Below are 15,822 nucleotides of genomic sequence, written 5' to 3' on the forward strand. Positions count from 1 at the left end.
TGACCCCCTAATGGACAATACCATTTGTCCGAACGTCGTTTTCCTGTAGGGGATCTGAAGGTCTCCTCTAGTGGAGGCTCTAGTACCATAGCCTTTGTCTGGTCTTAATTTTATGTATGCGGAAAGTGGAGGTGGAGCTAGTCCATTAAGTGCTCTGTAGATTAAACAACTATTTTTGAACTTAATAAAATGAATTTTGCAACTCATTTATCCAACGTTCTTGAAGACTCTGCAAGGTCCAGATGTTTTTATGATCATCTATTGTGTTTCATCCTTTCAGTGACATGTATTATTTGTCTTTATTATTATTATTATTATTATTATAACAACAACAACAACAACAACAATAATAATAATAATAATAATAATAATAATAATAATAGATTTCATTTTTATAATGTTTTTCTAGACACTCAAAACTTTGCATTATTCACACACTGGTGATGGTGAGCTACTATGTAGCTTCGGTCGCCCTGGGTTGGTCTGACAGAGGCGAGGCTGCAGTTTAGCACCATCGGCCCACCCGACCACCACCACAACACAAGCAGGTCAGGTGAAGTGTGTTACCCAAGGACACGACGGTGGAGTACCCTGGCGGGAACTGGGTTTAATCCCACAATCCTCCCATCACTGGTCAACCCGCTCTACCTCTTGAGCTACTGCTGCCCCAATGTGACTGTAACATAGGAAGGCCAGTTAATAAACAGCCAGTGGAACAAACTAAAGGAAATACTCCCTTTTAGACAAATATGCTATGAATGCAGTACAGGAATTATTCTTTTTGGAAATAAGGTTTGACAATCTGCCATTCTGGGGCTGTGCAGTGGCGCAGTGGTTAGAGCTGTTGCCTTGCAGCAAGAAGGTCCTGGGTTCGCTTCCCGGCCTGGGATCCTTCTGCATGGAGTTTGCATGTTCTTGCTGTGCATGCTTGGGTTCTTTCCGGGTACTCCAGCTTCCTCCAACAGTCCAAAAACATGCCTTTTAGGTTAATTGGTCTGTCTAAATTGCCCTTAGGTGTGTGTGCGCGTGATTGTCTGTCCTGTGTGTCCCTGTGTTGCCCTGCGATGGACTGGCTCTCTGTCCAGGGTGTACCCCGCCTGATTGCCCATTGACCACTGGAGATAGGCACCATCCCCCCCCGCGGGCCCAGGGGCCGCCACCACGACAGGCACCGACGATCCTGCGACCACAGCTCGGGTCAGCTGCCTCAACAATGGAGGCACGGAACAGGGTCCATTCACACTCAATGTACCCCGCCTCCCCCAGAACATTTTGGAAGTTCTGTCGGAGGTGGGAATTGAAGCTCCTTCTGACAGGAGACTCTGCCAGACCCTCGTGATACGTTTGGGCCTGCCTGGTCTGACCAGCATCCTTCCCCACCATCTGAGACAATTCACCACCAGGTAGTGGTCAGTTGACAGCTCCGCCCCTCTCTTCACCCGAGTGTCCAAGACATGCAGCCGCAGGTCAGATGAAACAACAACAAAGTCGATCATCGAGCTGCAGCCTAAGGTATCCTGGTGCCAAAAGCACAGATGGACATCTTTATGTCTGAACATGGTGTTCATTATGGACAATCCATGACTGGCACAGAAGTCCAAAACAAAACACCACTCGAATTCAGATCAGGGGAGCGTTCCTCCCAACCACACCTCTCCAGGTCTTACTGTCGTTGCCCACGTGAGCATTAAAGTCCCCCAGCAGAATGAGGGAGTCACTGGAAGGAGTGCTCTCCAGCACCCCCTCCAAGGTCTCCAAAAAGGGTGGGTAGTCTGAACTGTAGTTTGGTGCATAAGCACAGACCACAGTCAGAACCCATCATCCCACACATAGGCAGAGGGAGGCTACCCTCTCATTCACTGGGGTAAACCCCAACGTACAGGCACCAAGATGGGGGGCAACTAGTATGCTCACCCCTGTTCGGCACCTCTCAGTGGGAGCAACTCCAGAATGGTAGAAAGTCCAACCCATCTCAAGGAAACTGGTCCCAGAGCCACTACATTCATAGCAGTTAATCTCCGCCTCCTTTTGTTTTTACCCATAAATGGGTGGAGTTTGGCACGATCATAGCCAATCAGTGGCTTTCAGTTGGACTTCATTATGACCATTAGATGTCAGTAGATGTTAAACAGAGGATATTTATTAAAACACCTTTTTATCTTCAAAGTTTAAAAAATATGAAAATGAGAAGTTGAATGCAGTCATGTTAAATTTATAAGTGAGCTTTTCTATCAGATGCTATAATTTTAATACATTTAGTCTATGTTACCTAATACTGCTGCCCAGTGGCAGCTGTTTGCTCCCTTAATCCTTGCAGGCAGTTTGTGGGAGAGACGTTTGAAAGGGGAGAGATGGGAGGAGGGAGAGGGAGAGGGGGAGACCAGGAGGAGGGAGGGATCAGAAGGATCCGGAGGAAAAGGTTTGAGAGGGAGGAAGCAGCAGTGGCCGATTCGGGGAGAAAGACGGAGTAAAGGGAGCCAAAACCTTAAACTTCTTCACCTTTGGATATTTAACTGCTGCAGAGGAGCCGCTGGGCAGCGCGTCTGCTCCTGATTGCGTTGTGGTGTGGATTAGATGAACGTGACTTCGTGATGAGGAGCGAGCCCGTTTTGTTCGCTTCCAGCAGGGGTGAGTGGCTCATCCGGGGCTTTTCTTCTCATGGCCAGAGAATCAAACCTCCACCAGGAACTCTTCTAACCTCTTAAAGGTTGTAAGTGGTCCGGATGGTACCTGTTTTACACTTGACTGTTGAATTTATCACCCTGAACAAGCGCTGTTGCACTTTTTTTTAATGAGCGCGCGCCCTCCTGCTCCAACGCACGCGCACACGTTGAAAGGAGCCCCTAGGGTTGTAGGTATGAAAGTTAGAGAGGAAGGTTAGTGGTGGGAATGCTGGAGTGTTTAAGGTGGGAATGCTGCTTTACATTTATTACAAGCACCTTTTCTTCCCATCATAGAGGAGAATCTTTTTGGCTGAAATGTCATAACTGCTCCTGATGTAACTAGACGAATATTTAATTGCCAAATGCGTAAAACGCCCCCAGAACAATTATACACAAATATTGCCCCAAAACAACAAAACAAAAACATGTCAGACACAATAAGTAACACCTGGTGCAGGTCAGATGTTTAGAATGGAAATGGTTTGGAGCAAGACGCTGCATTAGTGGTGGCTAGCTTTGGTTTGACGACTTCTGTATTGTCTGCCAGATGGAAGCAGCTCTGCAAGGCTGTTGATCTAAACCTATCACTGCTTTTGTGGAAAGCCTTGCTAAAACTACACTGGACCATTTTATATTCTGAAAACTCTAATTATTGGTGCCTTTGATGCCAAAAGGTCCTGTAAACCTTTCTCAGAGGTTCTGGCCCATGCTGACATGACAATAAAACACAGCTTCATTCATTATGCGAATCTCCTGTTCCACCAAATCCAAAAGGCACTGGACTGGACTAGGGTCTGGTGACTGTAGCCAATTGGAGTCCAGTGTCATTGTCATGTTTAAGAAACCAGTTGGGGATGATGTGAGCTTTTTGACAGTGCATTATTCTGCAGGATGTAGCCATCAGAAGATGGGTCCACTGCGGTCATAAAGGGATGGACTTGGTTGGCAACAATACTTGAGTAGGTGTGGTTCAGGTGATCTGACTTCAGCCGACTTGTTCACCAAAAACTAGCTACATTGTTGAGATGACCGTGAGTTGCCATAGTGACACATCCAGTGACTCCATCCTCTTTGCCAATCAGTGACCAACAGCTAGTTTACGTCAGATTTTCAGCACAGTTCAGCACTCTAGGAACCTCACTAAAACAGGTCCTGAAAAGTTGGATTAAAATACTGACCCGTGGTGTTGGTAAAGGCCGTCAAACTGAATCGAACCATTCAGAGTTGCACTGAGTAATGATGTTGGAAAAGACCCATCTGGGGTCCTAACTGGGCCATGAACATCTCCCCCACATCATTACACTTCCAGCAGCAGCCTGAACCAGTTACTCAAGGCAGAATGGATCCATTCTATAAATGCTGTTGCCTCCAAATTCTGACCCGACCATCTGAATCCAGACTCATCAGACCAGGAAACATTTTCCAGATTCCTATTGTCCAGATCTGGTGATCCTGTGTGAGTTGTATCTTCAGGTTCCGGTTCTTAGCTGACAGGAGAGACGCTTGGTGTGGTCCTCTGCTGCTGAAGTCCATCTGGAGCAGCCGTTGGGCTTCAGAGATGCTGTTCTGAAGATTTTTTTTTTTGCAATCAGTCATTGGAAAGACAACAGCAGCTTAGCTATCGTCTTGACTCTAGACCCAGCCTGAACATTCTGTCAAACCTATAAATGGTTTTGGGGGCAAAACATAAGTGTCACCAGAATAATCTCCAAATTTGACTGAATAAACCAAAAATAATTAAAACAAAATCACAAATTGCAGTCATTATTCTATGCTGTCTGTCTGGATGGCTGGTTTACTGGTCTCAGCAGTAATTTGAGGGTGTAGATTTATTGTCAAAAGAGCAAATGAGGGATGGAGTCACTACAAAGTTAGAATGGTCTGAAATCACTAAATATTTTTTATTTATGGAAGAAAAAAGAATCAAATACACAATTTTGTTGAATCCCTGATCTTGCTCAAGGAAGTAAGCTCATCCTTTTTTACCCAGTAATCTAAACTATCTGGATGACTCTGTCCTCGTCTGACCTAGACCTTGTAGACTTTCTGCCAGGAGCAGAATAAAAGTAGTTCAGTTGTAGCCTTTGTGAACAGTTGATCTCTATCAGGTTTATTCTGGTGAAGGTCCATCCACTCTGACTATTAAAACAATAGAGTTTTTTTGAAGCAATGGCCTGTTTGACAGTGGTTGACCATCCAGGGGATGTCAGGTTATGTCCACAGTTCAGTCTCCGGTTACCCAACACAAGCTTGGAATGATGTGACAGCTGTCCGTCATCTGCATTTTAGTTTCCGCCCATGGCCGTTAAGAGAGGTTCTATAATAACAGAACCAGTGTTGGCAGCTGCAGGGTGTCGAGTGACCCAGCATTTGGTCAGGGGCACTTGCAGACCTCCTTTGTGCAGTGTTGTTGCAGTCCTAGCTCAGTGTCATATGAGCATGTGTTGGATAGTGTTTTGGGTTTGGCCGAACTATTGTTAGCTGAATAAAACCGGTTTGTAAGCATGCAGAATCCAGAGCAATCCAGCGTAATTGACGAGTGTTAGTAGCTTATTGTTGTGGGATTTTGCTCAACTCAACAAAGTGTTGTGAAGGCAAGTCCTGACTGAGACTCTGGGGACTATTTTATTGGTGAGCAATAACTGAACCCTTGTCTATGTAAAAATAATTTAAGATGACTCTGTTGTGTTGGTTTTATGAGACTTCGAACGTTACTTTGAATTTTGTGTGGTTCGACATAGGAATGCAAATTATTGAGTAACTCATTAATCAATAGTTGTTTCATCTCATCGATTGATGATCGATTAATTGATAAGCTGCAATTTTTCAGAAAAGCTGAATTTCCCTCTGAATAGGTTCCATCTACTGTATAAGTAACATAAAATGCTATCTTCTATCTCATATAAAGAAAAAAAGCAAATCATATTCCTTAATCAAAGATTAATGGTTATGGTTGTTCTAGAAGGGAAATTGTACCCCCACTCAATGTCCTTTGTCACTTCTTGAATTCCCTGTCCGTCAACAACATTTATCAGCAGCATGTCTGTAGTAACCATGTTATTACAGACATGCTGCATGGTGGTGCAGTTGTTAGCACTGTTGCCTCGCAGCAAGAAGACTGCAGGTTCGAAACTCTGCTGTGGCTTTTGTGTGTGGAGTTGCATGTTCTCCCCATGCATGCGTGGGTTTCCTGCGGGTACTCCGGTTTCGCCTATAGATCACAACATGCCCTACAAGTAAAAAAATTGTATGTCAGTTGGTTCGCTGGAGTTGACAATTAAAATTGCGCCCACATTTTCAAAGTTAAACACATCTGTTCTAACAACGGTAGTTTCTGCATCTTGCTTCAGCCCTCCCCCTGCGCAGCGGCCGCAATCTCACTGGTGCTCCTGCAGCCTCTCAGAGTTGCTGCTGTCATATATATATATATATATATATATATATATATATATATATATATATATATATATATATATATATACACATATACATATATATACACATATATATATATATATATATATATATATATATGTATATATATATATATATATGTATATGTATATATATATATATGTATATGTGTATATATATATATATATATATGTGTATATGTATATATATATATATATATATGTGTATATGTATATATATGTATATGTATATATATATATATGTATATATATATATATATATGTATATGTGTATATATATATATATGTATATGTATGTGTGTATATATGTATGTATGTGTATTTATTAGGGGCTGCACAACTTAATTTTTTTTAAAGTCAACTGTCAAGTTAATGAAAATCGAGTCGACTTTGACTAGTCGTTGATGACGTCATACACCTGAAGCGGCGCCGGGGTGGGGTGGGTGGGGTGGTCGCTGGAGTTTTTGACAATTAAAATTGCGCCCACATTTTCAAAGTTAAACACATCTCTTTTAACAATGGTAGTTTCTGCTTCTATACTGCTCCACTTCAGCTCTCTCCCCCTCCCCATGCTCAGTGCGCCTGCTGCCTCTCAGAGTTCCTGCTGCTCTAAACATTAAAATAATTATTTCATTTTCTGTTCCTCACTTCTGATTACCTTCAATGGTGTCTGTTTGTTGCAACCAGCAGGTACAAAAACTAACTTGTTTTTATTTGACTATTTTTCTGTCCTGCCTGTTTATTATCTTCCTGCATCTCCTCTCAATCCTAAAGAAAAACTGCTACCTGGGTTCATATATATTCACCTCATGAGTTACCTTTGAACTGCAGTTCTAAAAGATCTACCGACTGCAAAAACAGTGGAGTGCACGCTGCTCGCCGACTGCATTAGTGAGGTGAAGTTATTGGAGGACAAAACAGGTGATGCGCCCCGCTCCACAGCAGCGAAACACATCAGGCCCAAATAAGACAGAAAACATCAAAGGAAATGAGCCGACATGAACAATCGCGTGTTAAATTTGTTTTTGAGGTGGCGACAACTAATTTGATGTTACTGTGGCCGTGCTCAGGACGCAGATGTCTGGAGCGCGTCAACAATCAGAGCTTTGCATGCTCACGCTGGTTAAGATTAGGATGGGGGTGAGGGGAAGGTTAAATTGCAAGAGGATGAACGTCACAATTTGGTTAAATGTCCGTTTTACGGCGGGCATCAGTACCGAGCTCTGGCACAGTGCGTTGCCTCCCGATGCACAGGGGCTTGTCACCTGCTGTCTTTTCCGAGGACTGCATCTTGTCGCTCATTATCACGTGACAGCGACTAGTCGCTGAAAGGCATAAAAAGTCACTACAGAGCAGTGAAGTCGACTAGTCGACTAGTTCATACAACCCCTTGTATATATATGTATATATATATATATATATATATATATATATATATATATATATATGTGTATATATGTGTGTGTATATATGTGTATATATATGTGTGTATATATGTGTATATATATGTATATATGTATATGTATATATGTGTATATATACTTTATCAAGTTAATGTAATATGCATTATATAATAATGCACATTATATTATATTATATTATATTATATTATATTATATTGTAGTGTTGCAAGGAAGATGCTGAGTTGATGTCGACATGGTAGTTTTTGTCTCATCCACAAGAATAATTCATAAGCCCCCAAAAAACAGCTTGTAAAAAATTTAAAAAAATTGCTCAAAATAATCCAGAAATTTATCATGACTCGGGTCAATGGACTTTCTTTGTCTTTGGTATCAGAAAGTTCTCATTTGTGAGCACTCGTACTCATTCTCTGTTTGGAAAATGCAGCATCGATTTGTCCTTTGTCCCAGCCCTGGTTACTGGGGGACACAGTCAGCTACTGTACATCAAGAAAGTCTGAATGGTTTTAGTGAGCTCCGTTTAAAGAGCTCTGCTGTTTTAGGGGACATGGACGTGGGTGTGAAAGTGTTTATTGGACCTGCTATTTCAGCTTGCCTTACAGAAACCCAGAGCTTGACGAGCAATTAATATGAGTGTGTGTGATGTGGGCAGGGTGGGAACACGGTGTCAGGGTTCTGGTGCTCCTGGCCCGTTTGTTTCTGCTTTAGAAGTGGGAGTGTCTTTCCTTCTTTGCCCCAAAATTAATGTAGTTTAAAAGTGTTCATCTGTCAGAAGTCTGGGCTCCCTTGTTTTGGGTTGTTGGGAGGGGTAACGCACCCCAGGAGGGGAGAGAAAAGATGAGAAATTGATCTTTAGTTTCTCCCTCCATTCCTCTGAAACCAGCCTGGCAGTGAGCTGGTGTCTGGGAAGAAAGACTTACATTTTGGTTCAGCTAATCACAGGTTTTTGGGCCTTCCCTCTTCTGTCCATGTTGATCTGGCAAAACACAGGGAGAGGATAAGAGTCGTGTGGTGAGATCAGTCACATCCCTGAGGAGCCCGAGCCTGCTTATTAAATTAGCAGACTCATTTCACAACCAGGCTTTTACGTTTGGAGTTCTGTCTCAAAAGGTTTTCAATTTTAATAGACCAGTAAAGGTTTGGTGTTAATGGTCACGTTGGTAATTTTTGGCCCATTGGGTAGTTATAATTTCAGACGAGGAGGGTTGGGCAGCAGGTATTCTGAGGTATCTAAAGCAGCAATGATATTATTTAGAATCTAAGATCAGCTAAAACTCACGCTACATTTGTGTATGAAGAGTGTACTTCTGGAATACTCTTCTTCTTCTGCCGTTCTTGCAGCTGTTAAGGAGGGAATCTGTAAGTGTCCTGCATTTTAGTGTAAACAGAAACTCCACCATCTTGACTGGATGACTTGTAGTGAACATATTTTAAAAAGATCAACAATCGTATTTAATGATAAAATATTTTTTATTTAGATTCAAAAAAATAAAAATAAAACTACTCTCCTCCTCGTCGTGCGTTCCTCTTAATCGAACAGCTGAGATGTCTCCTCAGCCTTCTTTATTATCTACAGGAGCGGTTCGTGACTACATCAAACAAATCAGCGGGGTTCTCGATCTAAAATATGTAGGAAATGGGCTGGTAGCACACTCAATCTCTTTCTTGTGAGCTAGCCACATTACTATTAACAGTTTCTGTTAAATAATATAACCAAAATCCTGAGAGGAGGAATAATGTGACCAGAAGGAAAGATTCATAGTGCTGGTTGATCACGCAAGTTACTCTACAAACACAATATGAAAAATCACACTTAGTTTCCCTTTAATCTAAATGCTGAAATGTCTCCCCAACCTTCACCAGTGTCTACAGGAGCGGTTTGTCACTAAATCAAACAAATCAGCTGTGTTCAATCTCTAAGACGTGCTGGATTTGTGTGCTGCAAGCACACTAGCATGTTGGCTAGCCCATAAACACGTATACGTAGATGCCTCATTACGTGCTGGATCACTCTCAGCACGTTAGGGCTAAGCGATATGGCCTAAAATCTATATCATGATAAATTGAGGATTTCACCTTGATAACAAGAAATGGACAATAAGTACAGGTATGTGCAGAAACAAAAGTTGTCCACTAGATGGAGCTGTCATATGTATCACGTTGAGTCACATTTTTACGTGACTCAAGGTGGTACAGCTTCTTAAAAGGAGACGAACGTTGCCAACCTACACACAGCTTTTCATTTATTTCTTATCAAATTTTTTGACTTGGGAAAAATAATCTCGATAAGAGTCGGAAATTTTGATAATGATACATTTTCGATGTGTTGCTCAGCTGTAAAGCATGCACTGGGGCATCTACGTATAGATGTCTACGGGCTAGCCACTGTACTATTGACTAACAGAGTTCCAGGTAAATATGAGCAATACTGAAGAATAATCCTGAAGAAAGAATTGTGCTTCCTCTGGGAAATACTGTAGCATTTCGGTTAAGCCAACTACAGAAGTTCGAGCGCCAGGCGATTACGGCACGTTCCTCTGGGAATTGTTTCTCTTGTTAATAGAAAATGTAACATTTCATCTTTCAAAGTTAAGACTTTGCATTTGAGAGAAATATGACATTATTCATGGAAGAGAGACTTTCGCTGCTTAATTAAATCTTTTTATGATCCTAATTTACCTCTATTGGTCTGTTTAGCAACATTTCAGTAAAATAAAAAGCAGTTAAACCCTGTTGTCGTGTAAAATCAAGCTTCAAATCAGTGGTTTTCTGAAGTGCTTCCAATTTACACAAAGCCACTAAATAGAATATTTTTGTCATGTTCAGAGTGCTGCTATTTCTGGTTGAGTTAGGAAAAACCACATTCCCTCCATTCCCACCAGAAGATACAAACCCAAAGTGGGAGCTCCTCTCATCCCTGCACCCCATCTTTCATCTCAGAACCTTCTAATTATCTTTTTAAAAGAGATACTAAATGGAGCATCATCTTTTTGGTCCTTGAATCTGTCTTAACCTGATTTTGGAAGAGACTCTTCTCCTAGCAGCCGCCGCCTTTCCCTCCGTATCTCTAATCTTTTGCCTTTCCTGCGTTTCTCCGGATTAGAGTTTTGCAGATGTGTGTTTGTGTTCCAAGGAACATCTGCTCATACGGTAAACCACCTGTACTGTCCGATAGCAATCAGTCCCCGCTCTGTAATGTTCACTTGGCATGCCCATGGAATGAGAGGGGGGGGGAACGAATCACAAACCTCATAATTACAGACCTAAGAAATGAGGCGAGAGCCAGGCGGCTCGTCTTTCATCATAAACTAATGCAGCATCGCCCCTTCTGTGATCTGGTTGTAACTCTCTCTCACCCGGTGCTCATCCAAGGCCGAGCTTTATGAAAGGTTTATGACCTGTGATTTTATGCCACTTTCAAAGCCTTTCACTAGCATTTCAGTCCAAATGTCTGAGGAAATAAAACGTCCACTGCAAGGGTTGTGGAGTTGGGCTTTTGTTTATGAATCTAAACAAAATTCAAAAATTTTCCAGACATTTTTGCACATTTATATAGAGAATTTTTTGGTTTTTTTGGTTTGCATTTGAATACCAAACTTTCCAAAAGCCCCAAGAAGACTGTTCTGAGGAAACCCCCATTGGCCTCCTTGTTGGTCTTCCTGTGATTATTGTCCAAATTAATGTCTTGCAGCAGGGTTCTGTTTAGTTTTTGGTGGCTCATTGGAGGCCATGACCATAATGATGCCAAACCATAATCTTACACCAATTAACAAAAACCACTGTTGCACTGGAGGACTCGCCGCAGTGGAGTTCAGTTTTCCTAAACCACATTGTTAGGATGATGGGGCATTCATCTGAAGTTGCCCTGACTTCTGGGGGGGGGGGGGGGGGGGGGGGGGTACTAGAGGGGTCTGCCTTAGACGCAAGTATGTTAGAAATCAAGTATCTCATTGGGCTGCAGCTGTTAAAGCCACAATACAAGAAAATATGCTGAATTTCACATTTTTTGTTGTTGTTTGACTTCTGTGCTGACCCTGTTTGACTTCTGTGCTGACCCTGCTACTTTATATTTTATTTTATAAAAATTGTCTTTCACCCACTATCGACCGATTGGCCGGGTAAGGAAGAAGGTGCCTCCAATTAGTGGGTAGAACCAGCCGTTGGCAGCTTCCCTCCTGATTCGTTATCAGTCTGGAGGCAGTGAGGGAAACATCTTCTCTGACTGCAGCTTGGACCTGCCGCTCCAGCCACGGAAGCGAGAGGACAGACTGCTGCTCAGTGAGAGTAGGAACCTGTGTGCTTCATATCAGAGTCTCCAAAACCAGCTCTGCTCACGGCCGCCTTTTTTACCAGTTTAGGGAAGACGCCACAAACTTCTTCGCACGTCTTTGACCCCGCCCACATGCAGATGAGGGCTGTGTGAATACAACCTGGCTGCGCGGGGGCGGACTGGTCTGGGCTGACCCAGATGTGAATGCACCAATAGTGAATGTTAATACACGACCAAAACGACCATGTGCCTTTTGCAGACAATTACGCAATGGTGGCAAAAAGGGGGTGTGGGGGTGGTCTCTGTCATGGACTTCCTTTTATCTTGGACACAACTTGCTCTTTATCAAGATTGAAGCTGCTCTCCTTTCAGGTTTTTTTTTCACAAGCCTGATCAGGTGTCTGCCCCTCAGAGTCCCTGTGAACGTTCAGGTGATCTGAGCTCCTGCTCCAACGGCGGAAGCTCCAGGATCGCTGTATTGCTCTGGTTTACCATCATTACTGCCCATGTTTACTTTCATTTTCAATGTATTTGCCAGCTGGGGCTCGGCGGTAATTCCACATGTGATCATGACACCACCCTCAGTTGCACCAAGGCGTAATCTTCATTCACAAGTCTGGCGTTGCAGTAATATTATCACGAAGCTTGGTGGTGTGAAAGCTGCCAAATTGCTGCATTGCCATGCCGCCACAGTGCTTTCCTAAGACGCATCGTGGCGGCAGTATTACACTGGTTTGCCATCATGGTGTCTTATTTAAACAGCTAATTGGAGCTGCATCCAGATCCAAAAGCCTTCCCTCCTTGCTGTCCACGAGCATCCCACCGCTACAGGTGATCCTGGTGCTGCTGAACTTTTAAGCATCCTAAAAGCCTTCTTCACAAATCCAGTAGAAATGGGTCTCTGGCGTGCTTTTTCAAAGCAAACGGGGACTTTCCGTTTAATTATAACTGAAGTTCATCCTGCCTGCCATAAAAGCTGAGGTAGCAACATTTGAGATATCCTTTTTGTTTCATTTTCTGAAAATTTACAGGCGTGACTAAAGGTAGCTGACACTGATGTTTCTTGAAGCTCGTCTAGACTCGTTCTGTTAGTGAACGTTTAAAACAATTCAGCCTAGATATTCATCCTGTTGTGTTCTTTACTATAAAGTGGATCTTTGGCCTCATCAGACTGTAGCTGTGGCTACTTGTTGCTACTTGGTGATTTTATGGCCCAGTTAGTAAGTAAACCAATGCAGATTTACAGGAGAGCCATGGCTCTGTGACGATAACGGTGGTTTGTAAGGAAAATCCCTGGTTAGGAGTAAAGTCTGGTCTGAACTCGGCTAGAGCAACTGCTTCTGAATTAATGTGAGAATGCAAATTGGATGATACATTAAGGATTCTTCAGCAATGTGAGTGTGTGTGTCTCAGCTTAAAAACTCACCAAACAGCCAGACCACATCGCATCCCCAAGGTTTAGGATGGCGTGTCAGCTGTCAGTCACAACTTCTGTATTGTAGGAGAGCCTCCATCTTTGCTAAGCCGAGCCTTTCTTCAATAATATAAAGAATTAATATTAGCCAGTGTAGCTGGAGGGGACACACACACACACACACACACACACACACACACACACACACACACACACACACACACACACACACACACACACACACACACACACACACACACACACACACACACACACGAAGCACTGCTCTCTTGTACAGTCGTTCAGCTCCACTGCTTTTACAATATTAGCCCCTGTGATTGTCGTTGGTTATGCAGACTTGGAACTCTAATTTAAGTCCCCATGCTTCCAGCGCTTCCTTTAATCCTTGAGCCACCAGTTCCCCAGAATGATCCTCGTGGAAATAGGATGTTTGTAGGCATCTGCTGCACAACTTCCGCACAAATGTGCTTTGTTTTAAGGTGGTAAAACAAATTGGATGTATTCCCTCTCTTCGCTAAAGCTCCCTTCTTGCATACTTTGCAGATTATATTTTTCTGCTCCATATCTGACTCCTCAATCACAAACCAGGTCCATATGACAGCAGCTGCACCGGACTTCTTTACAAGAATATCCTCCTCCTCTCCAGGCTCCATGCTTTCAGCCACAGCAGGCGCAGCTTGACGACATCAACATGCGCTATCGCGTTAGGTCAGTATTGTCAGAATCTCTACCGTTGGCCAAATGAATATCATTTCTACCGTATACCGTTTATACCACCCACCCCTAATTAGCATCTCCTGTTGACACAGCACATGTGGCTGAAAGGGAAAGCTAAAGCTGGAAACAAGTTCATGTTAAAGATGTTGGCGAGTCGGAAAACTTTCCAAAATGTCTGTTTCACATTTCACACTGAGCACAATGAAGGGAAGGAAAGAAACGAACAAGATGGATGAATGACTGACGAGTAGAATGTGAGGAGATTTTCATTTTTTACTGAAGGAAAGGTGTGGGTGGTTCCTGTTATTGTTCTTTCCCTGCGGCATAGTTGGATGGTGGTCCTTCCTCGCTCCACCTTGTTTTCCAAGCTTACTTTAGGTTTTTAATGACAAACACACTCCTTACATAGATTTGACCACCCCGGTGGTGGGGGAGGAGCATGCAGGTTGCATAAAGCTGTATGGGGCAGTAAAGTGTGTGTAGTTGTTCTCAGTGAGATGAAAAAGTTAACATAAGCCAGACTCTTGTAACACCACTGATGGTCGTCCCTCATAAGTAAAGACCGGATGGTATGATTGATGAGTCTGCCTGTAGCGGTCAAATCAATCAATCAGATTTATTTATTAAGCGCTTTTCAAACGAAGATCCATCCCTGCTGGTTCACTTTCGTCGGCCATTTAGAAACCGTACAATGCAGGTGAAAATGTTTTTGCACCGGTGTGTGTGTGTGTGTGTGTGTGTGTGTGTGTGTGTGTGTGTGTGTGCATGCAATGCACGTGTTTGGCAGCTTATCTCATGAACCACCAGATGGTTATAATGAAACTTTCTAAAAAACCCTAAAGCTGCAATGGAAAAAATTGCTAAACTAATTAGCCTAAAACAGTTTTTCGTGCCTCTTAACAACGTTCTAACATAGAATAGCTATAAATACATTGTGAAGATTAAAAAAATGAAAAGAATGATAGTAATTCTCTCGCATTTGTCTAGAAACCTTCACCAATAACACGGTTTGAACCATTAGCAACTATTGGACCATCTGGTTGTTGGTCTCACTGAACCGCTCCACATCCCTGGGTCCTCCATTTATTAACAATCACGTATTTACCCACAGAACAGCGCAGGTGTGAGAGGTTCTCCACTCAATGATATCAGAGAAGGAGAAACAGCCGGCTGCTACCACTTCCACTTACGGACAACCCAGAGTCCCAAAAATAAAAAAATTTGAAGTCACGGACAACAAAAGACGTCTGGACCTAAAAAATTACGACAGGTGTTTAGCACTATCTTGTTTCCTCTGGTGGGGTGTGTTTCCTGGTTCCAGTGGACGTGAAACCAGGGATAGCTGAGGAGAGGGGTGATTGTTCCGTGACCGTGCTTGCGTTCAGAACCTAGCTTGTTGGCAGGTTCGCTATAACAGCTATGTCTACGTCTGAGCAACTTTTGGAGTCAAATCAATTTCAGATGGCAACTTTATACAGTACAAAAATGTTGATAATTTACACATGGAGAACATGCTGACAGCTGGGCTTGAACCAAGCCCCCACAATGCGGCTCTCAAATTGAGGCAAACCCGGAAATGAAATAAACTGCAGTTCCACCCTCATCCGCTAGGGGCTGGTGTCAGAAGCGAGCAAATCCTCATTGACTCCCATGTTAAAAATACCAATTTCACAGCAGAAATAAACATGTTTACAGCCTGGTACCAAAACATGTTTTTTGTTTAAATGATCTAGTTTACACTCATGACAACTCTGAGGGGGGTGGATATTTTCTCACTCTTCTGTTTAAGTGTGTTAAAAGCCTAAAATTCTGTATAATTAATGAGCATCAGACCCACGTGACCACAGAGCTAGCTCCGTGGAAAGGCCTCAGAAGAGCCTCG

At 42.9% G+C, this 15,822-nt stretch overlaps 1 protein-coding gene across 4 annotated transcripts in view; it reads left to right on the forward strand.

Moving 5' to 3' along the window:
- Window positions 1-15,822, forward strand: part of afap1 (actin filament associated protein 1) — a 116,709-nt gene that overhangs the window by 46,064 nt on the left and 54,823 nt on the right. For 2 of the 4 annotated variants that reach the window (XM_015957796.3, XM_015957798.3), the window contains exon 1: window positions 2,379-2,628. The exons of the other annotated variants lie outside the window; for them this stretch is intronic. In XM_015957796.3, the coding sequence (XP_015813282.1) occupies window positions 2,592-2,628 (37 nt within the window). In that variant the 5' untranslated portion in view covers window positions 2,379-2,591. Of the gene's footprint in view, window positions 1-2,378; window positions 2,629-15,822 lie in introns of those variants that run through there. 4 annotated transcript variants of the gene reach the window in all.

This window comes from Nothobranchius furzeri, chromosome 3 (genome assembly GCF_043380555.1).
Source record: "Nothobranchius furzeri strain GRZ-AD chromosome 3, NfurGRZ-RIMD1, whole genome shotgun sequence".
NCBI lineage: Eukaryota > Metazoa > Chordata > Actinopteri > Cyprinodontiformes > Nothobranchiidae > Nothobranchius > Nothobranchius furzeri.